The sequence below is a fragment of the Corvus cornix genome, chromosome 2 (assembly GCF_000738735.6).
Source record: "Corvus cornix cornix isolate S_Up_H32 chromosome 2, ASM73873v5, whole genome shotgun sequence".
Classification (NCBI taxonomy): domain Eukaryota; kingdom Metazoa; phylum Chordata; class Aves; order Passeriformes; family Corvidae; genus Corvus; species Corvus cornix.
The window spans coordinates 47,848,820-47,876,077 of NC_046333.1; the positions used below are offsets into that span (position 1 = coordinate 47,848,820).

At 40.2% G+C, this 27,258-nt stretch overlaps 2 protein-coding genes across 3 annotated transcripts in view; one reads left to right on the forward strand and one right to left on the reverse strand.

Annotated features, from left to right (window-relative positions):
• Positions 1 to 302: 302 nt before the first annotated feature.
• Positions 303 to 27,258, reverse strand: part of DNAH11 (dynein axonemal heavy chain 11) — a 112,409-nt gene continuing 85,453 nt past the window's right edge. Inside the window, 9 exon segments of the mRNA XM_039569365.1 lie at positions 303 to 2,268; positions 2,916 to 3,025; positions 6,219 to 11,732; positions 16,035 to 16,162; positions 17,086 to 17,198; positions 17,983 to 18,098; positions 20,447 to 20,684; positions 22,236 to 22,410; positions 24,292 to 24,415. Of these exon segments, the coding sequence (XP_039425299.1) occupies positions 22,350 to 22,410; positions 24,292 to 24,415 (185 nt within the window). The 3' untranslated portion in view covers positions 303 to 2,268; positions 2,916 to 3,025; positions 6,219 to 11,732; ... (3 more) ...; positions 20,447 to 20,684; positions 22,236 to 22,349.
• Positions 5,502 to 15,466, forward strand: CDCA7L (cell division cycle associated 7 like). Of its 2 annotated transcripts, none has more exons than XM_010399049.4 (8): positions 5,502 to 5,584; positions 6,035 to 6,391; positions 8,078 to 8,152; positions 9,039 to 9,221; positions 10,629 to 10,760; positions 11,564 to 11,713; positions 12,369 to 12,505; positions 12,871 to 15,466. In XM_010399049.4, exons 2-8 carry the CDS (start codon positions 6,035 to 6,037, stop codon positions 12,899 to 12,901), a joined length of 1,065 nt encoding a protein of 354 aa, XP_010397351.2. In that variant the 5' UTR covers positions 5,502 to 5,584; the 3' UTR covers positions 12,902 to 15,466. The 2 variants fall into 2 exon arrangements, with proteins under 2 accessions (XP_010397351.2, XP_039404254.1); XM_039548320.1 differs by having other exon boundaries at positions 5,526 to 5,612; positions 10,626 to 10,760.

Below are 27,258 nucleotides of genomic sequence, written 5' to 3' on the forward strand. Positions count from 1 at the left end.
AGTGACCAAATTGAGATTCTTTGTAGTCAGGCTATGGGGAGCAAGTCACAAACTAAAAATCCTTGAAGCTCTGCAATAAGTTAACGTAAATCAGTACCAGTACCTTAGAAGTTGGGAATGCAAAAAAATAAAGTTTTCTACGGGGAAAGAATTTTTTTGTTATTGTTCATAATCAGTAATTACAGCCCCTCAATGACTCCTCTGGTGCAGATGCAGAAACAGTAGATGAAGAAGAAGAAATCAGGCATACAATAATCACAGCAGTGGCTAACAGCTGTACATTAGCACAAGAACTAATGCAGTGGCTCCTCGAAGCAATTTATTCATAGCAGTGATGCCCTCAGCTCCTTGTATGTTTTTCCATTAAAATGCATAATGCTTCATTTTTAACACTGTTCTGTTCTGAGTGAATTCTGTCACAGCAACGGAAGTGGATTCTGGATGTTCACTGTAGGAGGTAGGGGTGAGGGAATATCCAAAGGGGTTTGGATGTGGACAGCGTGGCTTTAGCAGCCATGCATTGGGTCATGCCATTATAGACCTGAGAAGAGTCAGTTTTTCAGAGATGAATTATACTCTTGCTCGAGCAACAGTAAGTTGGTTTTGTATCAGCCTACATCAGTTTTATAAAAGCAGAACAAAAATAAAATTAGGCTCATGTTCACCCTTTACTGTAGCTTATTTCAGAGAGTGATGCTTCAGTGGAGGTACTGCTTGCTCTTTTAATGGAAGTCGAAATTTTTCAGCAACATTACTTTTGGAGAATGAGCCTCCTTTGGGTCATTTCCCTTGGCACAATTAAACTTAAAAAAATGAAAAAAATCATTATATGGGGCCATGTGTGAGCAACCTTGGTTTTCTGTGACAGTGGAAAACAGCAGTCTGCTCTTGGTTCTGAACTTCATCTCTGAGGTGTACTGTTGAATATTCAGGGCTGGATAACAGCACTTTCAGATGAGGAGTTGGTCTCTGACCAGGCAGTCATTTGATCTCATGTTCCTGAGAGTTAATGAGAGGAGTGGGAAGTCTCTGTGTGGCTTTAGCAGACAGCAGAGGCTTGTTTCAAGTTAGAGTGGTGTGTATGAGATGTATATGTAGTCCAGGGGATGTAAGAGATGAATATCCAGATGGTGGTGAGGAATGCAGACGCTTTTCTCCCTGAGCATTTGTGTGACTAGCAGAATGGTTTTGCAGGTGATACTGGGATGTGTAAGAATGTGTTCTGAAGCCTGGCAAAATGCCTACTTCCTTGGTTTTTACGGCTTGATCTGTTCATCCATACATATACCAGATCCTAAAGCAGCCCATGTGGGAACTGTCTGAAGGCTTCCTTACTATCCTGGTACATGCAGAGGCTTATCTGAAGTATTTGGTGTGAAGTATATGGCCCAGTGGAATGTTTGGATGTGTGTTAAGAGTCTCCTAGGCTGGGACTGAATTTCTTGAACTCTGAAGCTGTGACCTTGGTCACCTCGGGAAGGCTGCTGCCAGCCCTTGGCTGTGCTTCCTCCTCTCCTGGTGGGCCACATCAAAGGCTTCTAGCAAAAGGGAAGTGTACTTGGTTAACACATTTTCACTTTCTTACCAAGTGTCACAGGAGAAGGTCTGTGACAGTACTGGCCAAGGAGAATGACTTGCATTGGTTTTATTTTTGGAGTTAGCTAAGTGTCTGCTAAAATCCATGAAGGTAGTGTGGGATCTAACAGTAAGGTTTCTTTGTACTTTAGCACTGTGTTGTGTTTGAAGTTGTGTTCCTTAGCTCTGAGCCATCATTGCTCTGCAGGAGGGGTGGTGGGTTTCCCCATGGGTAAAGGTGCCCATAGCTCCTGCTTGCAAGCACGAGGCACACATGTATTTTTATGTCACTGAAGTACTTTCCTTGTGGAGTTGAACACCGTGTGTCGCATCCCCTCCCTAGTCCCAGATCCCGAGTCTGTATTCAGGGATTAAAACAGTCTATACAGAATTTTCCTGGAGTTTAGCTGAATAAGGTACAATTTACACATAACATATTTTGTGGTATGGACTTGTACTTGCTTAGGAATATAAAAATAAATTGTACTTTTGCCAATTTGAGTTTTCCTGTTAAGTTGGTGTGTGTGACTCATATTTTCTGTCTTGTTTTGAATCAGAAAGAGATACCCAAGGATGTGGCCAACATTTTCAATGCCCCCAGTGACACTGAAGATTTTCCAGGGTTCCGAGATGATGCTTCCAAACAGAGCTTCTTGTCAGAGAACCGCTATGCTAGTTTTGATTCCCCGGAGTCTGGAAAAGAGGTAGGAACAGATTGCTGTAGTCCAGTTATGCTCTTGGGATGCAGTTGTACTCTGAGTCTGTGTCAAAACTGTGTGAATTATAACTCGCACCATAACCCACAGTTTGCAGTCCCCATATTAAAAATAAATGTAAACAATCTTGGTATCATTTTTAGGGTTTAATGGTTGCTTTTGAAAACTGCTTCATAATATAAAAAAAAAAATGGGTTTCATTGGAAGGTGAGTTTAAGTGAAATAGGTTAGTAGCAAACAGGAAAAGAGAATTACCATCCTGGATACTTAAGACAGTACAAATACATGATATTAGACAGGCATTTCAGAGTATGCAGGTATCTATTCCAGAAGTTTCTCCATGCTGTCTCTGCACTAAAATCATGTTTTAACAGTGGTGACGCAGAGAAACCATCAGCTCCTGCTGCGATAGTGCGATTTGCTGGTTCTTTGCTCTCTTGATGGTGAAGCACAATGATTTGATATTTTTTCTTCTCTGATTTGGTAGCTGGAGATACCAGCTGAATTAATAAGAAAATAATAGAGCTGGTGTGATGTCTTGGGTGGCAAAAAATTTAGTTTTTAGTGTGTTAGAAACTTATAATTACATGCTTGATAGACATGAGCTAATGTGTTATAAGATACCTTCGTCCTTTGTGCTCTTGCAGAGGTCCCTCTGTTTCATTAGTTAGAAAATGGATTTTTTTTTTCTTCTGTTTTCCTAGTCCATCAGGTCAGCTCCTGGTTACGAGGTGCTGATGACAAGAAAGATGATTAGTGTTAGCCAAGAGACAGAATAAGGCTTGTACAATTATGTACTGCTTCTGAGCCTTTATAGGCAAGTGACCCCAGGAGAGCACAGAAACCTTTTGGGGGTAGAGCCACAGTCTGTGCTATGGAGAAAGATTGTGTCAAAAATGTAATGAAATGTACTGGATTCTAAATTGGTTTATAATCTTGTTGCTAGACAGCAGTACTGGTAACTTCAGAAAACCAGGAGGTAGCTTGCTCTTGTATTTGTGTCTTTGTGGGGAGAATCACAAGGGTCAGTGGGGAGAGGTGGTGGTGGAGGGGAAGCCTTGTGTGGGAGCTTCTGCCTGCTTGGGGATTGCAGACACCTGACTGTACTTTTCTCTCCCTTGATTTCCCAACTTGTGAAATAGAGTTTATGATAATGATCTCTTCTGCAAAGCATTTTAAAATCCTCTGATTAAAAATGCTGTGGAAGAGCTAGGTACTGTTGGTTTAACATGCATTGCTGAGAATCCCAGTGAGACTTGTTCCAGATTTACAGCTGCCACTGCAACCTTCCTTACCATTCCTGTGTTTCCCTTGGGATGAGTATTATTTTAAATCTCAATTGGTATTGAATTTAATTCCCTTAGCACTAAATGGTACAATAAAAATACCCTGAGTTCTATCCAACTGCAGCATAATCTGCAGTCCTTGCACACCAGGGCCCTGCATCAGGATGACCATCATCTGGCATTCATGATGCCAAACACCACTATTGCTGCAAAAACCCATTGGTCCTTGTTGTGCAGGAAACGAAAAGGTTTTGGTGTGAATGGCAAAATGATGGGAAGATCAGAAAAATTCAGCAGTTCTTGAGAAAGGAGGCAAGGTAGCTGCCCTGCTGGGGTGGCAAATGGGCTGTTGGTGCATCAGGTGTTCCCTTGGATGCTGAGGTGCAAATGAGTTAACAGGTAGTGACCTCTGTGTGCCTGCTTTTCCTCAGGGCTTTCTGCAGTCCTGCTCCCATAACTTCTGTGCTTCTGCCAAGTTCCCACAATTTCTCCAATAGGTATCCCTGATGTGTGTTTTACCTGGTGTCGATTGTTCTTCGTAGATGAACAGCATAGCTCTGGGTGTGTTATTTTTAGTTACTTTAGCTAGCAAATAGCATAGTTCCCCCCTCAACCTTAATTGTGGAATTTCATGAAAACACAGAATACATAAAAACTTCAGTTTCCTCCAAGAAGTGCAATTTAACTTTAAAGTAACTTCCCTATTGTGTTTGTTCCTTTCTCAAGCAGCTGCACTGCAGCTATCAACAAAAGAATAAAGTAATTTTCCTCAGAGAAAACTCATTACAATTACCCATAATAATTTGTAGATATTTAAGTGTAAAGAAACAGCATATGCGGTGGCTCCCCCCTCCCATTCCCCTCTAAGTTTTTCCACTCATCTATTGTATCTTTTTTTCACCAGATATTATCTTAAAATAAAGAAGTGTGTAATTAAAGTCATGGAAGGGAAGGAATTGAAAGGAAGAATAAAGATATTTTGCAAATGCGTTGTATTAAAGGTCATTTTTGTTTCTTGTGTGGGAGGAAGAAATAACAGAGGAAAGTTGGGGAAACAAACTTACATGTTGCTGACTTTGAAGCAGCAGGTGTGATGTGAGCATGGGTTATATTCCTACCAGGAGCAGTCTTTCAAGAGATTAACAGGAGCAAGTTCAATAGATGGTTTTCTACTAGTTCTTATTGGAAGTATGGAAATATATTTCTATTTGGTAAAAGCCTTGTGTTTAATTGGGATGTAATGTACATATCAAGAAGAGTGTTTTAATGACATCTTTTTACTTCCTGGTCTATAGGCTGAAACTGAGGAGAACACATGTGAATGATAAACTGCACCAAAAAAGCAGAGAGTTGAGAAGTTGAAAGGTGGAGGGACGTTACTTAGGCTAGTCAAAGCTCTGTGGATTTGTGTTGATATTGGTCAGTTCAGTAATGGTGTAACAGCATGAGGAGCAGACCCCATCTCTCATTTGTATTTTCTTCTGTTCAAGGCCTGGTTTTTTACATCCAGAAGAAAATATATAAAACAACATGTAATTTACATGCAAGAAAACTGATAGTTTATTTTTATTGGGTAGTAATGAAGAAGGGGAGGAAGATGTGAAGAAGAAAGTTTACCCCACAACAAGTAGCTCAGTTAAAGCCCTGTCCTCAAAATGAAGAAAAAGAGTCTTGCTAAGTTAAAATAACTCAGTGTTGAAACTCTGAATGTTGTCTTCTTGTTGTTTGTTTCTTTTGACAGGCTTTGCCTGCAAAATGCTTTCACAGTATGCTAGCTAGTTGGCACTGTCTTGACCCTCAAAACCTGTTTATTGTGGCTGTGTGAATACTGTCTATCTGACTGTCTCTCACAGCTATGGAGTGGTATTTTTGCAGGGGCTCCGGTTTCAGTCCAGATACCTCACTGAAGAGCTGCGGAGGATTTTCACTGAGGACACCGACTCTGAAACGGAAGTGTTTGAGGGCTTTGCTTCAAACGAGGTGCATGTGAACAAGAAAGAAGTTCTGGTAAAGGCAGTCACACCTACATGTGAATGTATATGTTGATTTCTTTTTTTTCTGTCTCTTCTGTGTAAACCTCATGTTCTAGTAGGAATCTTTCTGATACACTGTGATGTTCTTTCTTCATGCTGAATTAAAACATGTTGTCTTAAAAGAGAAAAAATGCTTTATTTAATATAGCATCACATATTAGAAATGCTTCCACTGCTTGTAGATTGTACTGGGCAAGATTGTTCCTCTGGAGACAGCCATGTCTCTATCTTAGGCAATACTAGTATGTAGATGTTTTCTTGATCTCTGCACAGGCAGAAGTTGCATACTGTGAACTTCTGAAAATTTGTTAATGTAGGTGAATGTATGATGGGTGGAAAGACTGCTGTCTAGAACTAGTGATTTAAAAATGACCTCCCTTGTGTCAGAGCCAATAATGTAACATGGGATTTTTCCTGCCTCTAGATGGTGGAGTCAGACTTGAGTGATGAAGAACGCGATAATTTATTGGGTAATGAGAAGGAAGAGGAGGAAGAGAAGAAGAAGTTTTCCCCCAAGAGAAGAAGCTTTGGCCTTCGTGTTGCTTTACAGTTTCCCACCAGAAAGTCATCTGAGAAAAAAGTGCCTGAACAGGCTTTGTCTGACTTACCTCTAAAGGACAGTGAATCTCTCACACCTCTTTCAAAAGAAATAAGCCTCAAGCGGTCAGACAAAGTAGAGGGCTCTGCTTCAGAGTCTGAAGAAGACATTAAGGAAACACAGGAGGAAAGTTCCAGTGCACTGCTTAAGAGAGCCATAAATATAAAAGAAAATAAAGCCATGGTAAGACTTAAGAGCAGTGTTTTGTTCTCTGACATTTACATACAAGTACTTACTTTTAGCATACTTACCTTTAGCTTGTGCTGGAACTTCGGGAAAATCTTATGGTGAATTTTTCTACCTGGGAAAACCCTAGAGGACCCTCAGAACTCAGACATTTACCCCTAAAATAACCTCAAGTCAAATTTAAAACCAGAACAGAACTAAGCATTTTTAATGTGGATGTGAATGAAGTTACAAATGACCAAGTTTTGCAGCCTTATATTCAGAACATGTCAGAAAACCCGCTGGTCCTTTCAGGTGGTTTATATGGTGTCATTTGAACAAAAGTGTTTCTACTTTTTGTTTGTGTATGACAAATCTGCTGCAGTTACTGATTGGAAAGCCAGCTAAAAACTGCTCAGGATGATAAATGTGATTTTTCAGTTGTGTGGGATGTGATTTTTACAGTAATGTTTTACTATATAACTGCTGAACCTGTGTGTAGGTGCGGAAAAGAGCAACTGATATTTCCTAATGTTTTTTCCTCTATTATCCAACATGCCATCAGCTCTCTTTAGTTATCATGCTGCTGTATAATCCGAACTGATGTTCAGTCTTTAGTAGCTCCTTCAGTTTTACTGTGTTTCAGGAAGAGTTGCAGCTGCCAAGCACTCCTGGGGCTCAAACAATACCTCTTGGTGTGGGCCTACAGCTCGCTCCTGTGTAAAAACTTGCTTCAGCGTTGTACCTGCGTTTCTAATCTGTCATGTGTCCCCATCCCCACTGCTGTTGTGTTGGTCTTGCTGCTCCTTGGTCCTTCTTACCTTCCACTCTTCCTTGCAGTTCAACCACTGTGAAATTCACTGGCATCCTAGGAGCAGTACTGTAATGGCATTAAATAGCACTTAATAAATGCTACACTGAAGTATTTACTGAGAAATACTGTATTCAGCTTTTAATCTCTTGATGGCTGTGGCAATCTCAGAGCTAGCAGCTTGGCTCATCCCCACTTCCACTGGCTTTTCAGAAGTTAGCCTCATTCTGGAATTCCAGAACAGGTCAGTGTTTTTTTTGTACCTATCAGCCACTGCTTCTGTGGAAATGTTCCTCCAAGACAACTCATACACAGTGCAAGAAATGATCATCCTGCTGAAGTGCTTCTGATGCTGTACATGCATCAGAACATGCATGGGGGGAACTGCCAGTGGGGCTTAGTTGCTCTGTGACTTTGTAATGAGCGTGTACCCAGTGTCTACCCTGCTTAAGGGGACACTGAGGTCTCTGGCAAAGAGCACAGATGTATCTACTGTCAATAAAAGCTCACTGAGAACACCTTACTGTCTTCTGGCACCCTGTCTTTCTTTTCTCCCTCCTATCATATGAACTGAATTTCTCGTTATCAACCATTACTATGTTGTAATGCACTCCTTTGGTGCTGTTTTGACAAGATACTATGTAAATGTGGCTAGTTCTAATTCCCAGTAAAAATTAGTGGGAGCTGTGAAGTTAGTATTGTTGGCAGAATTCTTGCTCATTCAGGAGTAAATGAACCCCTTTTATGAGCCCCACTTTATTTAGGTGCTTCCAGAAAGGTTTAATGTACATGCTTAGCTATAATTTGAAGTGCATGTGGAGAGTGGATAGTAGGTGGTGTGGCTTTTTTTGCAAGTTGCAGTGAGTTTTCAATGTGACATCACTTGATTCCAGCTTGCCCAGCTGCTGGCAGAACTGAATTCCATACCGGACCTGTTCCCAGTGAAAACACCTGCCTCGACTCCTTCAGTAAGTTCCCGGTACTGGTTGGTGGTGGCAGTAATTTTTGTTAGACTTAGGATTAACAGGTTTCATCAGAAACTTTCAGCAGTTTGTTCTGGTTTTCTTCGGGTTTGGTCACTTCATTTTTATAGATTTGCTATTGGTTGGGAAGTACCATGAAGTTGAACCATTTAACACAAACTGGAATGATACAGTAGTTATTTCAACTGACTTTTCTCAGCTTTAAGCAGAGGAGTGTCAACCCTTCTTTCTCTGTAGAGTAGCATTTTCCCATGTATCTTATAAACTGAAAAGATTTGAGGAAACATTGAAGGGCCGTGTCTTTGGTAGATGTCCATGCAGGACTTCCGCTGCATGAATTCAATCACACAGTAACTGGCAGGTGTGAGAGTAGGAAGAGGGTATCTTGCACCTCCCAAGAATCTCCAAATTAGGAATCTCGAACTAAATGAAGCAGCTTCTTAATGCCCTTTCAGTTTAAAAAGTTTGAAAGAAAATTAACTAGAATTCAGATTGATCCTCAAGTTGCATATTCCTCAATGTTCCTCAATTGTGTAGTCAGATTGTGGGAAAATCTGAATATTTAGCTACCAAAGAACAGTGAGAACTAGCTTCCACCTTAAGGTGGCAGCCTGTTAAATTTTGGTGTAGTTCTGTGATGTTGACTGGAATGGAATTTGGCGTGATGGTGTGGTGTTTTAAAAGTAGCAAAAAGGTATAGTTCATAGGGAGTGTAATTGGTGGGGTTTGGCTTAACAAATAACGAGTGGGAGAATGGCAGATCAATTCATGATAGTACAAGTGTGGTACAGAGATTTTCAGATTGTTCCTAGTGTTTGACACTACAGGCATAACTGAAAAGACAGACACTGTAATTTCCTTCTTTTTCTAGAAACAGAAGAAAACCCCAAGGAGGACTTTTTCTGAAGGCCAGATAACACGTCGAATGAACCCAACCAGAAATGCTCGTCCACCAGAAAAATTTGCCTTGGAAAAATTCACTGTGTCGGCTGTCAAATTTGCAGAACACATCCGTAGCTATAGGCAACAAAACCTCTTGAAGAGACTCAGTGTGGTATTTGCCAGATTTTGATATCCCTAGTAGTCAGGAACTAGGAAACATTTAAATTGTTGACCAGCACTTAGACCAGATGTCACATCCTACACAAAGTTATTGAAAATCTTTGGTTGGGATTAGCTACAGAGAAGTTATCTCCAGGCCTTTCTGTCTCATCTTTTACCTGTTAAGTGGGTTTTTTTTGTGACCAGTGTTATTCAAGCATATAAAGGCATTTTACTTGTGGTCCGTTATTTATTCTTCATCTGGAAATTATTAGAGCCTGTAATGTAGAAGGCCTTGGAGTGGCAAGGCAGTAGGGTGATGGAGGTGACAAAGCAGATCTTCTCTGTTACCAGACTCAGAAAAAAAGGCAGAAATCCTCTGGAAGTAACAGAGGGAAGATGTGAGTTACATGGCTGAACTGAGTATGATTTAAAGGAATCTGCACCAGCAAACTGGTAATGTACAGGCTAGCCATTGAAAAGTTGCAGGTTTTACTCTTCCTATTTTTAAAAATCTGTTTTTTCCCCTCCTCTAGCTTATGGTGGTAATTTGTCTTGCTTATATTTTCTGTATAGCCCTTATGAGGAAAACTCTTTTAAGTTTGAATTCTTACAGGCTGGATCCCAGTACTGCTTGTAGGAACAAGTGCTGGGCACAGTTGAAACATTATAGAGGGAACTTGGCTATTAGAAGAGGAGTAGCACTAAATGAGAACTTAGGCTGGTAAATTACTGTGTTGGATGGAACAGAACTGATCTAGAGTGAAGGACAAATGAGGTCTTCAGAGACAGGTATGGGGAAGGCTAAGAATCAGATGAGATTTATTCATGAATAGGAGTCAAAGAGAATGGTATTTAGAAGGAAAAAAAGATCACTTAATCGTGAGTGGAGTACTCTTCCAAATAACAGGATAATAAGAAAGGGCTGAGTATGGCAGGACTAACCTAAAACTTCAGTAGAGGTTTTTTTTGCAGCACATTAGAGATTGTTATTGGAGAAAGAAACTAGAGAACATACAAGGAGATTGAAGGAGGAAAGCATGGGAAGGCAGATGATCACAGTTCCTTATTTTGAGAGGGAAGAAATGGAGTATTAAGAGTTACAGTGGAGGAGTGCAGGGAATGCAAAGAACAGTTAGCAGTAAAACATGTCAGGGATTTGTGCAAATAGAAGTAGTAATGATGGAAAGGAATTAAATAAAATGAATAAAAAGTGTAGTAGAGAAAAGATTATGGAGGAGAGGGAGAGAAACAGGCAGTGATTTGGAAACCCTGTTCTTCCAGTGGTTGCCTGAGCCTGTAGTCTGCCAGCTCTGGACTGGATACACATTGTAAATGAAGGAATTTGTCACCAGGTGTGGTGACAGAGACTTCATGACATCAGACAAACAATACATACTGAGATGAGTTTGTTTAGCAGGGGGATTGTGGAGTACGCAAAAGACGGAGATCATCAAAGTATTCATCTGATCGTCCAGTAGAAGATATAACTGAGGAGGACTTGGACAACATTGCAATCGCTGTTAGAGACAAAATCTATGATAAAGTTCTAGTAAGTGGTTGCCATATTCTTCAGTGTGTCTGTGTGCTTGAAATGAAAAGTCTCTCACTGTTTCACTGGTGTTTGCTAAAAGGTGTCCTTTCCTGAGGCTCTGGGGAGTATAGCTCATCGTTATTATGGCACACAGTACAGCTTTGAAAGCTTTGCCAGACTTCTGTGGGCTTGGCTGTGGTGGTTCATATTCCCCACTGGCTTTTTGCCTCTGAGAAGAAGTGGTTTTGTGCCACAGAGCTATTAAGTTAAGCTTGCTATAGCTATTACTTGCCCCTGGTAAGAGTTGGCATCCTTTTTATCTCTTTCACTAATAAAAATGTTGTGTTGTACCATTAAATAATAGTGATCCCTGCTGTTCTTTGTACCCCCAGAAATGACATTTTTATACATGTTGTGCAGTTTCCAGAGTTCTTAATGGAACTCCTTCCTTGCTTTCACTGGATATGGCTATTACTGATTATCATAAAGATCAGCTTACCATGTATTTCATGCTTCGTGGTATTGGCAAAGATGAGTTACAAGATCATTTTCTCAATAGTTTAAGGTTTTTCCTAGAGAGAAGAAAGGACCAGAGCTATGACATGAGGCTAATGTAATTTGAGACTTCCAATGCAACTGAAACTGGGCACTGTCTGTAAAACTCCTAGCGTTGCTATATGATTTATCATAATGACAGAACTTGCTGTTCACTGTTTAATTTGACTTTGGTTTGAAGTTTGTGCTTATTATTAGGGAAGTTCATCAATGAGCATTTAAGGTGTCCTTCATACATATGTTTTTCTCTTCCTTTCCACCTTTAGGGTAGTACTTGCCACCAGTGTCGACAAAAGACAACTGACACAAAGACAATTTGTCGCAACCAGGGCTGTGGAGGAGTAAGGGGGCAGTTCTGTGGACCATGTCTTCGAAATCGATATGGTGAAGATGTGAAGTCTGCTCTGCTTGATCCAGTAAGTATCATTCTTGAGCCTGGAATGAAAGTGTAATGAATACAGTTTTGTTAGTGATCTGTGATGATAAGAACATGCTCATGGTAAAATGGTGTTCAAACTTTTTTGCCAAGAACAGATGTGTAGTACTAACTAATGACTGATGTGGTGGCCCAGTGTGGCAGTGGCTGTTCTGTTAGCACCTGTGCTTTTATGTGCAGTTGCTGAGCAGCTTGGAGATGCCTGACTTCATGTACCAGCTGGTTAATTCAGTCCCAGGAATTGTGCCGTACCAGCAGGCAGGTAGAGCCGAAGGAACTTGTCACAGTGGGTATCCCTCTCTTTCTAGGGAGTTGACTACAGTCAGCCTGGCATAGAGTGAATTATCCTTAGGCATTATAGAAGACCTCAGTCTATTTGAAAATCAGTACTGAGCACATCAGAGAACCTGAGGCTTCAAGAGTAAGAAGTATTCAAGCACTTAATAATTCCTCTAATCCTGCAGAATTTGGGAAGTGTTAATAAGGTTGGCTGGCTGGCTGACAGAGGCTTTTAAAACCTCTGAACAATCGCATGGTAGGGAAGCTGTACTCATATTTTTCGGAGCAACAGGAAGGCAAATATAGCATTTTTCATAACTTGCTTTTACCCCCCTCCCACACTCACGCCCCTGCAGGCCTGGATCTGTCCTCCTTGTCGCGGGGTGTGCAACTGCAGCTATTGCCGCCGGCGGGATGGGCGCTGTGCCACCGGCATGCTCATCCACCTGGCCAAGTTCTACGGCTACAACAATGTCAAGGAGTACCTGGAAAGGTGAGAGTTCTGCCCTGTGCTGATTCCTTTTTAAACTGTTACAACCCTTTAAATAACATTTGACTTCTTGTGCCCTGGGACAAATCCTGCATCTATACAAAAGAAGTTTCTTGGATTTCAGATTTTCTCCTAGGCTGAAATCAGCTTCTTTAAAGTGAGGTATACGTAAAGTGAGGTGTATTGTACACAGACAACAGTTGTTTACACTTCAAAAATGGAAAGACTTTTGCCTATTTTGAAATCCCTCTTGGTTGGTTGAAGTGTATAGAAGTGCTGTTTTGGAAGTTATCATCTTCAGCAGTGGAAATTTATGGGGGAGCTGAGTTTCCTAAAAAGCACTAACACTGTTTTCTCACATCTTCTAGTTTACAAAAACAACTGGCGGAGGACAATTGACAACACTGAACTCAAGCTGTGCCTGCAACTGGTTAATATGTTAACAATTTTGACTTCAAAAGTTTATTACTATGTTTTATATAAAATAGAATTGTAGTGTATAGCATATTAATTTCTGTATTGGGAACTTTTTGATTGATATGGTCTTATGCAAAGGATCTCTCAGGAAAATGTTTTGGTAGAGAAATCTACGTGCACAGACCTATATGTTAAATGAAACGGCACTCTTGAACCTTGAGTGGTTAATTTTTAACAGAGCTACACAACCACATGATGGAGAGCTTGGTCAATTTGAGCAATATTTTTATTTATATAATTGTGCAAGTTTGCAGAACGGGTGTTTAACAACTGCCTTCAAGGCATCCCCGTCTTCAAAGAAACAAAACACCTTTGTCTACCAACTCGACCATAAAGATCCATTTTTCCAGCTTTGCTTTCTGGACCTGTTCAACCACCTGTAGTTTATAGAACTTGTTCTTGCAAGGAAGGAAAGGGTACTTTCATCGAATGCCATTGTATTCCAGCCAAAGCTGATGCAATCAATCAGTGGGAGAATGATTTTTAAAAATTTTATTCCAAAGTGCAATTATTCACTGAAACATGAAAGTAGAAGAGTGTTAAAAAAAAAATTAAAAAATCATCCCAGTAAAAAAAGCCAACAAAACCTCTCACCAGCAGTTTTTGTGTAGTGCACCTGCTGCCTGAAGCATCTACCCAGCAGTTGTAACTGGTCTAAATCAGAGTTCAGGATTACTTTTTTTTAGTTACAGTTCATACTTAGATATTTTTTCATTTGTACAACCAGACGTTCAAACAACTTTGTTTAAATGCAACATATTTGTATTGCATGTTAAAGTATGTTAAAATTCTTGTAAGATAAACATTTCATTTTATGTAGAGAGAATAAAGACTGATCTAAAGAGGAGTATTTTGTGATTCAAACTACACCTCGATGCTGATGTTTCCCTGTAGGGTATGCCCAGCCACTGCCCTGGAGGGACATCTGCTGAGACCATTTACTTTCCCATAGCAGGTATAGTGGTGCTTGGAGGATCAATAATCATTATGTGGAGAAACACATGAACACAACATTGACAGATGAGGAAATAACAACATAGAGCACACAAGTGTTACATTAAGGATTGTGTTTTTGTGAGGCAAATCTCCTGCTCCAGCTGACTGTGAAAAACGTTTATCTCCTTTTGCTTTTACTGTGAGGCAGATTGAGAAAGCAGCACGTTTTATTGAAAGCTTAGTACGAAACTGCCAGGAGTAAAGCTATTCCTGCCAGAACCCATTTACTTGACTTCTTGATTTTCAGAAAGTCCAAACATAAGTTTTTGTCGTCCTGCTTTTGCTTTTATAAGCTGGACATTCATAATAATTTTTAGTTTCCCTTTGATCCAGTGGAATAGCCTTTAAAAAAATGTCTGGCATTGCTGAAGTCAATTCCTGAACTGTGCTTCTGCTATGGGCCCCACTGGGTCTCCCATGTGGTTCCCGCCGTAATTGTAGCACATGTGTTACATGGTGTTCTGTAGAGCAAGACCAGAATCATTTGGGTTTAAACAGTTGCTAAATAGTTAAGGCTACATTTGAACATACAGATGTAGTGTAGATTTTAGATTTGGTTGATTTAGATTTAGTTGGACTGCTGTGCATCATCTCTTTGTATGAATGCAGAGATGAGTACGTAGCAGCTGCCCAGACTGTACCTGTGGTTTCATCAACAGGCCCTTTTACTAAAAGCAGAGATTGCAGTGACAGGAAATTTTATATATGCAAACACCAACACCAGCCTAAACTGCACTCACAAGGTTCCTTGATACTTTCCTCATCTCCAGATGAGGAGTGAACCGTATTACCCTTGGACTGACAGATGTCTGAAAAAAAACCTCTGAAAAGTTGATGCTCACATTTCAAAAAGCACCATTCAAATGACATCCTTGCCATTGCTCCACTCCCCCACCCTAACTTTCCCCTTGGGGGTTTACCTGTTGTAGTAGCAACTCCTGTCCAAAAGAGTGGCTTTCTTTTTATTCGGGTCTGGTGAAGAGGATGAGTAAGGACAGTGATTCTCTATTGCCTTTGGGAGTCACTCACCTTTCTCTAATGAGCTGTAACTTTGTTGACAGCTTTTCTAAGTTAAAACTAAAATCTCATGTTGACAGCAGGCTAGAATTGTTCCTGAACTAGATGCTTCAGTCTCAGGAAGATGCAGAATCAGAAGAACAATGTTTATCATGTGAAAGTTGTTACAAGAGGGGTTGCAGCACAAAAAGATGAGCATGGTTTCCATTCAGGGACAGCCTACAATCATATTACAACTATGGCAATAACAGACTGCTTGAAAATCCAGATAAAAGAATCTCTTTTAATTCTTATACCTTGCCTACCAAATTGTGTCATTATACCTCATGCTAATCACAGAATCACAGAGTATTCTGAGTTGGAAGGGACCCACAATACAGGTGTTCTCAAGTACTTCCTTTATTCGTGGTATGTCTCCCCAAAAGCTTTGTGTAAGTATTATGACCCAGCAAATAAAACATTCAGAATTCTTTATATCTGTTTATTTAGAATTGGCAACTCGGTCAAGGTGGAAGAAAAAAACAGGATAGATGATTTTTGTGGTGTTGTTTGTGGCTTTGGGGGTTTGGCTGGTTGGTTGGTGTTTTTTGGGGGGTTAGGTTGTGGGGTTTTTTTTTTAAATTGCAATAGTGTAGATTACTTGATCCAGGTTGCCAACATGTGGTAACTACTAACCCTATTCTGCATCTCTAAGAGCTGCAAAAAATATCGAGAAGTTCATTATTGTGAAATTTATAGTTTCTGGAATAGTCCTTAAGCTTCTGAACCTCAGTTACGTTAGAGCTGCTGCTTTACTACAATGCAGCCCTTGTTCAGACACACTTAACAGTTACTTAAATGCAGGAAGTATATTTAATGATTAGGACACCAAGCTGGTATGAAATGTAAAGTCACAGTGACAAATGCCAACAATCCACCACCATTCCTAAGCTTCTTGGTGCTGTTCATTGGGTCACAATGCTTTAGTGCAACTCTTGATGCAACTTAACTACTAATAGAGTTCCTGAACTGGGATATCAAGCAATTTAAGTTTATTTCTTACCTTCCATGGAAAGCACACAGATACAGGCTCTTTCCCTTGCTGGGTGGTCATACTCTTTGGTCTTTTTGGTAAGATCTGCAGTCAAGCACACCTTATCCAAAGGCCAGCTGTTCTGCTCTGCATTGCAGCTTTAAAAAACAGAAGAGTGCTTTCAATAATTCAATATCCAGACAGCAATTTTAATGTCAGAACTGTCAGCCTACCCCTCTTGGGCCGTCATGCTCAAGCCTGAGACTGTGTGGGGTCTGCCCTTCTCTAGAGAAGGATGGCAGCCCAGCTAGTGTCCTGTGAGGAGCTCCTGGCCACCTTTCTGCTAGGCAAGTGAAGGATTTATCTCCGTCCCCTTGGTGACCGTGCAGAATTTGAGCTACACTGTTACCAAGCACTCCTGTGGCTTCACTGTGGTGTTCAGAATTAATACAAGCTTACATTCGTAGCTGCACAGAATATTCTGAGTGGGAAGGGACCAACAAGGATCATCAAGTCCAAGTCCTAAATGAATGATCCGTATGGGGATTGACCCACAAACCTTGGTGCTATTAGCACCATACTCTAACCAACTCAGCTAATATGCTGTGATTGTGACAAGAAATGAGATATACTGCTTATTCATTACACTGCTAAACGCTTTCTATCCCTACTGTGGCAATGACTACACAAAGAGGATTGGGAGACTGATTTATTTTTCTTCTTATCCTCATAACTGTTATGGAAGAAAACAGAATGGTACCATAACATATGCACTGAATTGGTTAAATAATAAAGGTAGAAAAACTTGCATTCTTAAACCTTTTTTAAACTATGAAATTTGAGCTTTTATTTCCTTAGCTGCTTTGTCTTCACACTGCTGAGTAGCCTGAGGACAAGTTTGGGTTGTTCTCCCTGCTTTCAGGAGATGATTATTCTGATATTAAGGTGATTTTTATCTTTTTATTTAAACTGTGATTAAGTCTCCAAACAGCATCACAAACATAGCTAACACCAATGGTTAAAGAAAAATGTCTGGCATTGAAAACCATATGCTTGGTGCCCTACAACCGATGTTGCTGACCTGTCAGAAAGGACTGAGGATGGAACAAGCCAGTGAGCCCCACCACTGCTGGCAGCACAAGGTTCTGTGTCCAGATGTTGAGTTCTCAGCACCACATGAGAAAATCAGTAACCCTAAAAGAGAAGCATCAATAGCCCCTGCCTTAACTTTAGACAAACTACAGATTTCAAGTGTAAAGAGTACTTCTGTCTACAGAGAAAGTACATTGCTGAAGACACCAGAAAGTATAAGATTATATAAGGTAATTGTTTCAGTGGAATTTGTTGTTTCCCTGATGCAAGTATATGTCTGAAACCAGTTGTAGAAGGTCATCAGCATGGGATGGGTTGCTGGCAGCAGGGAATTGTGAGTATGCTCAATCCTGTAAAATGCTGTCTTGGGGAGAAACCTGAACATCACCGTGAGCCATGTTAACAGACCTTCAGAAACTGCCAGAATTTGCTAACAGCTGATGGCTTCTTAAATGCAAGTTGTCTGATGGCATCTTCATTCGTGCATTTACCAATAAGCCAGAGCAAAGTCCAAATCCGGAGCATAAGGAAGTCTGACAGAGGCTCTGAATAATGGCATAATGGAGCATACATTGCCATGAGGTATCAGAAGAATTTCCCAAAACAATGCTTATTTCATCCATGTCTAACCACTGGTGGTGGAAGGCTAAGGGAAAAGGAATTCCACAAGATGCTGAACACGCCTAGTACTTGGGACAAAGGGAGGTGACGGAGCCTTCGCTTTAGCAAAGTGCTTGGCATTTCTACAAAACCCACTTCAAAGGAAAACTGACTTTCCATTAGGACAAAATTTGGAAGAAAAATGAATGGAACAGAGCTGCTGGGCTTGAGTCACTGGAATAGCTCTGTGCATAGTAGCTAAACCCTGTCACTGTGGGGTACTTACCAGTGGACAAAGCTGTGTGTGAATGGATGTGCTGGTTTAGTCCATGTGTCTGGCATAACATCACAGAAGAGTGTGTATTGCAGCTCTTCCCTGTGAGCAGAAAACATCAGCTCCCCCTTTGGAGAAAAATAAAAAGCATACATAAAGAATAACTGTTCTTTCATTTCCAAAAAAGCCACAAAAACCCCTGAAATAAGTAATTTGCCTTCAGACCAAGGTCCAGCTGTTTAAAAGACCTATGGATCTCTGAAAAGTTCATCATCTTACAGTCTTCGACGCAAACAAGAGCATGGGGTCTCCAGGCAGTAGTCATCCTGCATGATTTCTGCTACGTTAAGCTTCTCAGGAAGCATCTCAAGAATATCATCCAGAACATTCTTGACCTGTCCAGGACAATACAACAGAGCCAATAGAAATCCCAGCAATCAACTCTTTATGACTCTTCTACTTTCAAGTCTGATTTCTACAGAAGAGTACAAACATCTCATTTTCTTAGATAAAAACCAGAGATGCTCCCTCCCTCACCTTTGCTGTCTTTTTGGCAATGGTATTGAGAGGAATTGTTGCAAACCAATTAACACTTAGCAGCTTCTATTTAGCTTTACATTTTCAGGTAGCATTGACCCCTGAAGCTTACTAACACATTGGGGTGGACTTGGGATGACTGCTGTTACTAGGATACACCCTGGAATTGTCTTGATTTTCAGTCAAGTGTGATCAGTAGTTTGTGTTTCTCTAGTACCTAATAGTTTCCATGACCCCCTCCACCACCCACAGTCCTTGCTGTCTCAGGCATTAGGCAAAACACAGCAGAGGCACAGGCGCACACAAATCACCCCCAAGAAGAGCCTTTCTCCCTGCAGGCCTGCTCTGGAACTGAGGCAGAACATAACTGAAGAACAATTCATAACAGTACTAATGAGCAGGAATTGAAATCACAGCATTCATTAATGCAGCTCAGCCTCTGTTTCATCCCTAGCTTTGGCAGACTTAATGATGAATGCCATATATTATAGTCCAGACTCCCTAAAGTGGATGGGAACTGAGCATGAAAAGCACAAGTTTCCCCCAGGAGATGAAGCAATGTTTGGCTACTTGCATGCAGAGCTGTCACATTTCCTCCTGCAAAACCTCCATGATCTGATAGTGATAAGAGGAAAAAAAAGAGCACTCAGAGGAAAAGGAGAGAGTAAAGAAAGGAATGGAGAAAGGCAGAACCAGAGTGGCAGTCACAGGGGACTTTAATTAACTCTGGTAAGGATAAGGAGCTGAAGGCTCAGTCTCATCATATGCCAGGCTTTGGGGCATCTGGACATAGTTTCTCAGATCTACACTCAGAGAGGAAGATGCAGAAGATGGCAAGATCAGAAAACAGAATTAGCTGAGATTTGTGATTACATTTTCCTTCCCTGCTCCTTTATTCATTTAATCTCTTAAGCACAGCACCAGTGATGTTCTGTGCTTAAAACCCATTCTTTTACATTTTTCTGGAATGAGTTTGGCTAAACTAATGTATCTGTGTGTCTGACATATCTTGACTATGAACAGAACTACAATGTCCCAGTTAACTCCTTATTAAGGGACAAAGCTTATCCTTGTACTAGGGTTGGTCCATTTAACCCAGAACCTGATAGTTTATCAGGTTGTTATTATAAAACAATAACAGTGTTATTGTTCTGCTAAACTCCAGGTTCTGTGGTGAGGTGCTGAGGCTAAGAGGTGATGAGACAGCCTCCTTGGCCAGGTTTTACCTATTCAGACTGCCAGAAAACTAAAACTCCCTGAAAACCTTCTCTTCTGCTACTCCTTGCAGGGGAAGTCCCTTGGAACAGCCACGGGCTCCTGTTTAGATCAAGTGCCGAAGAAGGGAAGCAGTGAGAGAGCCTCTGCTTGGGCTCTTTCCTGGCATGGAAAGCCTGCACACCACTTCTAGGCTGTGCTGTGAGTGCAGCAGAAAAAGGAGTGCAGTCTAGGAGGGACTTCCTATGCTTGGCACAAATGGGAAGGCATAGGAAAGCTACCCTAAGAGGTTTTATCATGCAGGAGATGGGAACAAAGGACAGAGGTCAAGACCAGACCCACCAATTCAACCAACCACGCCTTTTTGTTAGTAAGTTTTTGTTGCTGTACTTACTTATAAAAGCATACAAAAAAAAGGAGATAGGTCCATACCTTGTTTCCCACCCCACGTTAAATTCAACATGAAAAAGAAATTATCTGCATAACAGGTTAGGTGTTCCTCTGGTCCAAATCCCTTTGGTCCAAATGTGTTCCTAGTGCAGTACACCTTAGCCAGGCTGGTGCATTATCACAGCCATTAACACTCATCTGATCTTTTCTAATTTGATGCCTTCCCCCCCCTCCCCACCCCCAGAAATTATGTCTGTTGCTGAAGTAACGCAGTAAGATGTGTATTCCACCTGTCATTAACAGCACTGACAATACACTGGATGAAGAACTTCACCTCTTTCTCTGCAGACTGGCCTGATCCCTCTCCCATGTATATATGGGTTGCATTTCCAAAGGAGTTTTGAAGAGATTATCTGATATTGTTGTCAAGAATCCCATCTCAGCATTGGGGTGCAGTCCATATAGTACAGTGCTTTCAGGTGGAAGCATTTCATCTGTTCCATCTATTTATGGTATCCATCATAATCCAGATTTTCTGGGGCCAAGAAACATGGTGCCAGTTCCCCTTCAAACTGTGGTAAAAGAATCAGTAATGTTACTGATAATGCTGACACCAGTATTTGAAACATTCTTGTGTATCTATGAAGTTTCAGAAATTTGTTTCAAGGCTGTGGACACAACACCTGCATGTTCAGATACAATGGAACAAGGTTACCAAAGTATACCCAGCATAGTTACTATTTGCATAATTTCTTGACAGTTCAATTTTCTGGAAGTGGGGTCACTTCTTCCTTCATGAGGATGCTTTGTGTTTATTTTAAGGACTGTCACTACTGAGGCAAGTTCATTTTAAGTACTGAAAGTCTGCATCCCCTCAGCAGCCAAGCAAGGATTCTTATGCCATTTTGCAGATGACTCTGAGACAGGAGAGAGTCATACCTGTGGGAGAGGAAGGACTGGACCCTCAACTCACCTCAACCCTGTCATGTATTAACACGAACCATAGCATTAGTTCTATTCAGTGTGTCATTAATTAGGGGCTTTGCACAAACACACTGCATTCAAAATAACCTTAAAGAGGTCACAGCGAGAGACAGGTACAAGGGACAGGTAAATGGAGTGTGAAACTGTGATATCACACGTCAGAATATGAGCAACTTGTCAGAAACAGTGATCCCCTTTCACTTCCCACAGGAATGGTTGCAAGTCAGGACATTTCTTTATGTGTTGATGTCCCTTCCATTCTCTTCTGCCTGGCTATTGGCAGCTAGGAGCTGGAACAAGAAAAGAAAATCAAGCTACTCCACTGCATCTCTCCAAGTGTAGGAGTCTTGCATGGGGTTTTGTGCTTTGGGTTCAGTGAGATAGACAGTGGTGATAATTTTAACAGGAGAAAAAATTAAGGTCTCAGCCCGCTCAATATTGAGCCAATATTGAGTACTATTAACTGCACTGTTCCTATAGAGCAGGAAGACCCTAACTCTGTCAGGATATTTAAGATAAGTCTTGGGACTTTGGAGCAGATCAAGATTTATGTAGGTAGACAGGATTTTAGTGAGATGTACTCTCAGTGGGCTGACCTCCTAAATAAAATAAGAATAAAAATCACATTTTAAAAATAAAAATCACTGTAAATCACAATAAAAATCACTGTAGCAATCACATTTATTTTACAGACTTCTTCATCTCCTGTGCTGTAAGAACTTCACTGGATTCAAAGAATTTCTCTGAACTTATTGTCATAGAGCTGTCTGCAATTTAAACAAGGCTTGAAGTTGTTTTTGCTGAAAAATATTTCTAGCTGTAAGTGGTAGTTTTCACAAAAGCTATTTCTTCCTAATGCAGGGTCCACTCCACAAAATCACAATAACATTTAACAGCTTTTGGCATTTAGAACAGTCTACAACAAGCTACTGCTCAAAATAACACCAGTAAGCACTTATTTCTGAAGTCATTTTAGTTCTGCAACCAGCCATTTACCTGTGCCTGAACTTGCACCACTAACCTTACCCACAATAAGCTATATCTTAAGACGCCACTTTGAAGTAGTGCTGAGGTTTTGAAAAAAGCCCTGCTATTTACCTCGAGTGGAAGATCAATTCTGTCAGACAATCTGTACTTACCAGTCTCTCTGCTGGCACTTAAATCAGGCTTTACTGCATCCGTGGGAGTTGTGTGCACAGAGGGAGGCTGTGGGTTACTGGGGTGTGTAGCAGGAACTTGCTGCCCTTCTGTCTTTATGACTGTTCCCGGGCGAGGTCTATCAAAGCTGGCGCACAGTGGGTCATTCTCACGGACCTTGTGGGATGAATTTATAGCTAAAAGAACTCATCATAAGGCAAGACGTTAAAAAGAGAAGGTAATCTCCCCAGTGAACACAAAGCCCCACTGCTGATGAAGGGCCATCCTGTTTACATTCATTTGGCTGCCAGACACTGAATGATTTTCTGGTTTTGCTAGTAATTCTGGGCTTTAACTTTTTCCAGTTACAGCAAGAAGCTCAGAAAGATACCTCACTGTTTAAAATACCAGTGGATCCACACTCAGGGTTGGGTCCCTAAACTTTCCAAAGGCCATACAAATAGCAGTGATTCTGTTCAGGTTTCACCATCTATACTTATTTTGCAATTATTTGAATGAAAGTTCAGGCTTGTGAAGGTTAATGGACTACCTAAAGTAGTAAAGCAGTAATTCTTTACTTATCCATAGGCTAGAGGCAGAACTGGAGCCGGCAGGATGAGCTTCCCACCATGCCCCCACGACCTCAGCTGTCATGTGGAGAAATCAGCCTCTTTCGGGGTCAGGAGTACAGTGGTGTTTAGCCTTTCCATCTCCATGGCAACTTACTCTTGGGCGTCTTCTTCTGAGCAGTTACTTCCAATTGCCTTCATCTGAGTGTGGCTCTTTGACATATGAAAACCTGCTTGTTCTGGACCAAGGAGACACCAGCCTGCTCCTCTCGCTCACAGCCAAAAGGCAGGCTGCAGCCCACTGCCAGGGGTGAAAGGGGCACTTTTCCCAGCTTAGCCTGGCTCCACAAATGGCCTGCTCACACATAACATAATAATTTTTTTTTCTCATAAATGAGCTTTTTACCTTTGGATAATGAAAAATAACAATTCTGGAAAGGGCACTTGAAGAATTTCTTGGCAGTTTTTAGCAAATTTTATACAATCAGTTCTCTAAAGTGACTTCCTCAGCAGCTATGGAGAAGAAAACAGGGTTTTAAAATATTTTTTAATATATATATAAAAATACATATATACAATACATATATTATATATGTATATTATATATATGGGTGCACATATATACACACACCCTGATATAAATATCCACATTTGATAAAACTGTGTGTATATGAAAATAGATTAAAGTAGTTTCTGTGCAAAACTTCTTAGAACTAAAGTTATAGTAACAGTTTCTTTTTGTAGCCTCAAAACTTCTAGCATTTGCTGCTGATTAGAAACAGCTTTGGCAATCTGGCACTTTGGAGCCATGGATGCTCCACATATACTTCTTTCCAGACAAAAACTTAATAGTGAAATTTGAATAATTCAGTAATATCAGCTGGTGATAACCTGACAAAGCTACAGAAACAGGTGTGTGAGAGAATAGTGGAAAATTAAAAACAGTCTTACAAGCTATTTTCCCTATTTTAGAAAGAGGGAGATGCAAGGAAATGTATAACATTTCCATTCTATTATTTTTTTGAGGAAGAAAATGTGCAAAGAGTAAGTGTAAGTTCTGAGGACAGTGCCATTCTGGTGAGGCTATCAGTCACATTGGTTAAAGCGCAGTTCTGTAAGAGATACTTTCCCATGCCAGCCCAAACATTTCTAAATGGAAGCACCTTTAAATAGTTTTCCTAGGAAAATGGAAACCTAAGTGTATCCAATGTCATTGAGCTCACTATACAAGTAGTGTTATGAAGTACTGAATTCAAGTTACCAATTAATGGGACTTGCAAAAGTAAACGAGCGGTACACCAACTCACAAACCCTTTCAGCCAAAGTCTGCTCACGATAAATCATTGCCAAATTTATTCCCCCACAGCCGGACAAGACCTTGCTACAGGTGGGGCCGCCTGAATGAGAATGCATGTGGTCTTCTCTTTCCCTTAGGCTGAACACACTATGTACCTGTTCAAGAGCTTTAGGCATGTATGAAAGTTCTCACCAGGAGTGGGCTGAGGAATTCTTGCAGACAGACCCAGCAGAGCCTGCGGTGCCAGGCACCTGTGATGTGGCCACCTTACATGATCTCACCGAGGAGGTAATGCAAGTCTGCCCATGGAACCCACCTGGGGAATAGAATGCATCGCTGAATAAAACAAGTCAGCTGCTTAAAGGACAAACCAAACCTGTTCAGTTAAATGCTGCTAAGAGACACAAAAGAAATCCTACTACTTCCTTTCAGAAAGCTGCATGGTCTTACATTTGCATTGCTGGGTTTGTTTTGTTCAGCAAATAACATTAAAACCGGATTTCTTTTATTTCAATCCAGTGAGAGGTATATGAGCAAAAATAGCGAATTTGTGATTAAAATTCAGTAATGGTGTAAAATCTATTATCTGAGCTTTATATTTTCTACCTTAGCCCTTATAAAAAAAAAACTTTAGAGAAAACCACATTTTCAGAACACCACATTATATGACAGAACATAACTTCATGAACAAGTGCATGTATTTTCCCATACAGATCTTTAAAAACATAATTCTCATGAGTGACAGGAAGATAACCTGTCACTGTGCCTTTCTTGGAGGAGAAGTAAAAAACTTGTATCTGATTGCAGTATTTTATATCTCCTCACTAGGGAACATTTAGTTACTGAAATTCTACATTTTTGGAATTTGGGAAGTATTCAAGAACTTCGATAAAAATTGAATTAATATTAATCCCATTACTGCCACGTCATATAAGCATTAAGTTTATTGTAGAATTCTAGTCATAATGCCAGTGATAAAGCATGTGGTTAAGGGTGGTAAAACACTTTATTAAAGGAACCACTGTCTTTCTCTTTTATTTGGCTTCAGAGCATTGAAACTTCTTTTTGCTCCCCTTTGGTTTGCAAAATATGCCAGTTTGTGATGAAACCTTTGCAGACAGGAACCTTTACGCCCTTGGAAGCAGTATTTGCCTCCCAACAGTTCAAGTAAAAACTTAATTATAGGCTTTAAATGTTGCATGATGTGACAGAACAGAACAAGTAAAATAGCTGAAGCTATTCCAGCCTGCTTGCTACATAAACTTGTATGCAGCAATTTGATTATGTGAAATGCTAATCCATCTTTATTTCAGACTGGTTCAAAGAAAATGAAAAAAAAAAATTTAAAAAGCCACTGAAATATAATATGCCATGCTGCATGCCTGTGATGAGAAGGCTGAATAGAGAATCCCTGTGAAAAATGCCAACAACTTGGATTTAGAACGAAACGTTCTTGCAGTGAGAATAAACCTGCTTTTCTCTTTGTCGGCAGCAAAACCTCATTTAATGTTTTTCTAATTTCATATATATTTATCTCAAGAAATTGCTTTGTCTTTTGTGTTTTGGATGAGTATATCAATATTCTAATGCAGTACAAGCTCATTCAGCTGCACACTTCTGGGACATTGATTATACTGGAATAATCAAAGCTGGTGATATAAAAGGGACATTTTTGTGAGTGTGAGAAAACTGTGGAGTTTGCATTAGAAATATTTTGGGCTGTCAGGTTCACATAATTGCCATTGTACTCTATAGAAAACTGGTCTGTTGTACCCAAAAAACCCACAGAGCCATTGCCGGGTGGGTGGATAATGGAGAGGACAGAATCTACATCCCCCCTTTACAACCTCCAATGACAACTCCATGAGCACGTGTGTGGGGACCAGAAGGTGGAGGGCAAGAGTGGGACAGTGAGGCAGGATCAGGCATCCTGTACTTCCCATGAAGAGACCTTAACTATCACAGGTTGGTGTGCTAGTTTGTCTGAACAGCAGGAAAAACTGAGATACAAGATTAAATATTCATGGAAAACACTATAAACCAGTGGAAGTTATAGCGGAGTTATACAACTTCCACTAGCTGATGGGCTCACTCAAGTTGCCCAGTTTATGCTTTCTGCTTTCTGGTCAATGCCTAATTGTCTTCAGGAAGCTGTTCCCAAAGGACAATAAATTGGAAGACTACACACATATATATACATATATGTATACGCACAAGGTCATAGACATGCATGTATACATACAAAGTCACATTTAAAAAAAAAACTATTGTCTTATTTCTCTCTCCAATATCTACATTAAAAAAATCGCTATGAAGCCACAGGATAATGAATCACTAAGCAGTACAATGAGAAAGGCCAATAAGCAATATTACCAAGAGGAGAGAAGTAATAATTCTTGCTCTTACAGACCTTTCTAGTATTCCCTGCCATCAGAATCCTCCCTCTCATTAATTAGCAAAATGAATTATCCAGCTTATGAATTGTAGTTTGAAAAGAACAGCTTAAAGCAGCAAGATTTATTAGCAAAGAAAACTAAGGGTTGGAATAAGCTGATTTTATAGACTTGTTTTCTAAATGGGAAAAATTATTAAATCATCATAATAAAATTAAGCAATTATTTCACTATGACACCAAGTACCACAAAAAGGAAAAACAGCTTGATGTCCTACTAACTAAATAAAGGTTAGTAGGGGTATGAAGAAAATAGAAAATTAATTTCTAAGAGTAGATACAGGCTGGGAGATATGGAAGAAACTATATCATCAAGGGGTGACACTTCTGTCTCTTTTTTTTCTTTATAAATATCTCTGAAATTTATTTAAACTACTAAAATGGGAGGATCTATTCAATAATATCCTATATCATTCAGTAACAAATAATTACTGCCTTTTATTTAGGCATTTCACATTTTCACATACAGAACTCACACAAATGACTTCAACTCAGTATTTAAACTATACAAGTATGAAATATGCTGTAGCTCAGAAAAAAAATCACTCATGTATCCTTAACTTTGACTCAAGGGGAACATTACTGAGAAAGTCACAACAAGGTGGCATCCTTAATACATAATAATGACACATTCAGGAAATGCACCATTATTTATACATGTGACGTGCTGTAAATTGCTTCCATCATCAGAACTAATTGTAGTGATT

What these genes read in the sequence shown, in the direction of transcription:
- CDCA7L (XM_039548320.1), top strand. Translation starts at nt 6,035, where the DNA reads ATGGTGGAGTCAGACTTGAGTGATGAAGAACGCGATAATTTATTGGGT. An exon ending in CACCTGCCTCGACTCCTTCA is followed by an intron (nt 8,153 to 9,038) that starts GTAAGTTCCCGG and finishes TTCTTTTTCTAG; the next exon opens with AAACAGAAGAAAACCCCAAG. An exon ending in GTCAAGGAGTACCTGGAAAG is followed by an intron (nt 12,506 to 12,870) that starts GTGAGAGTTCTG and finishes CACATCTTCTAG; the next exon opens with TTTACAAAAACAACTGGCGG.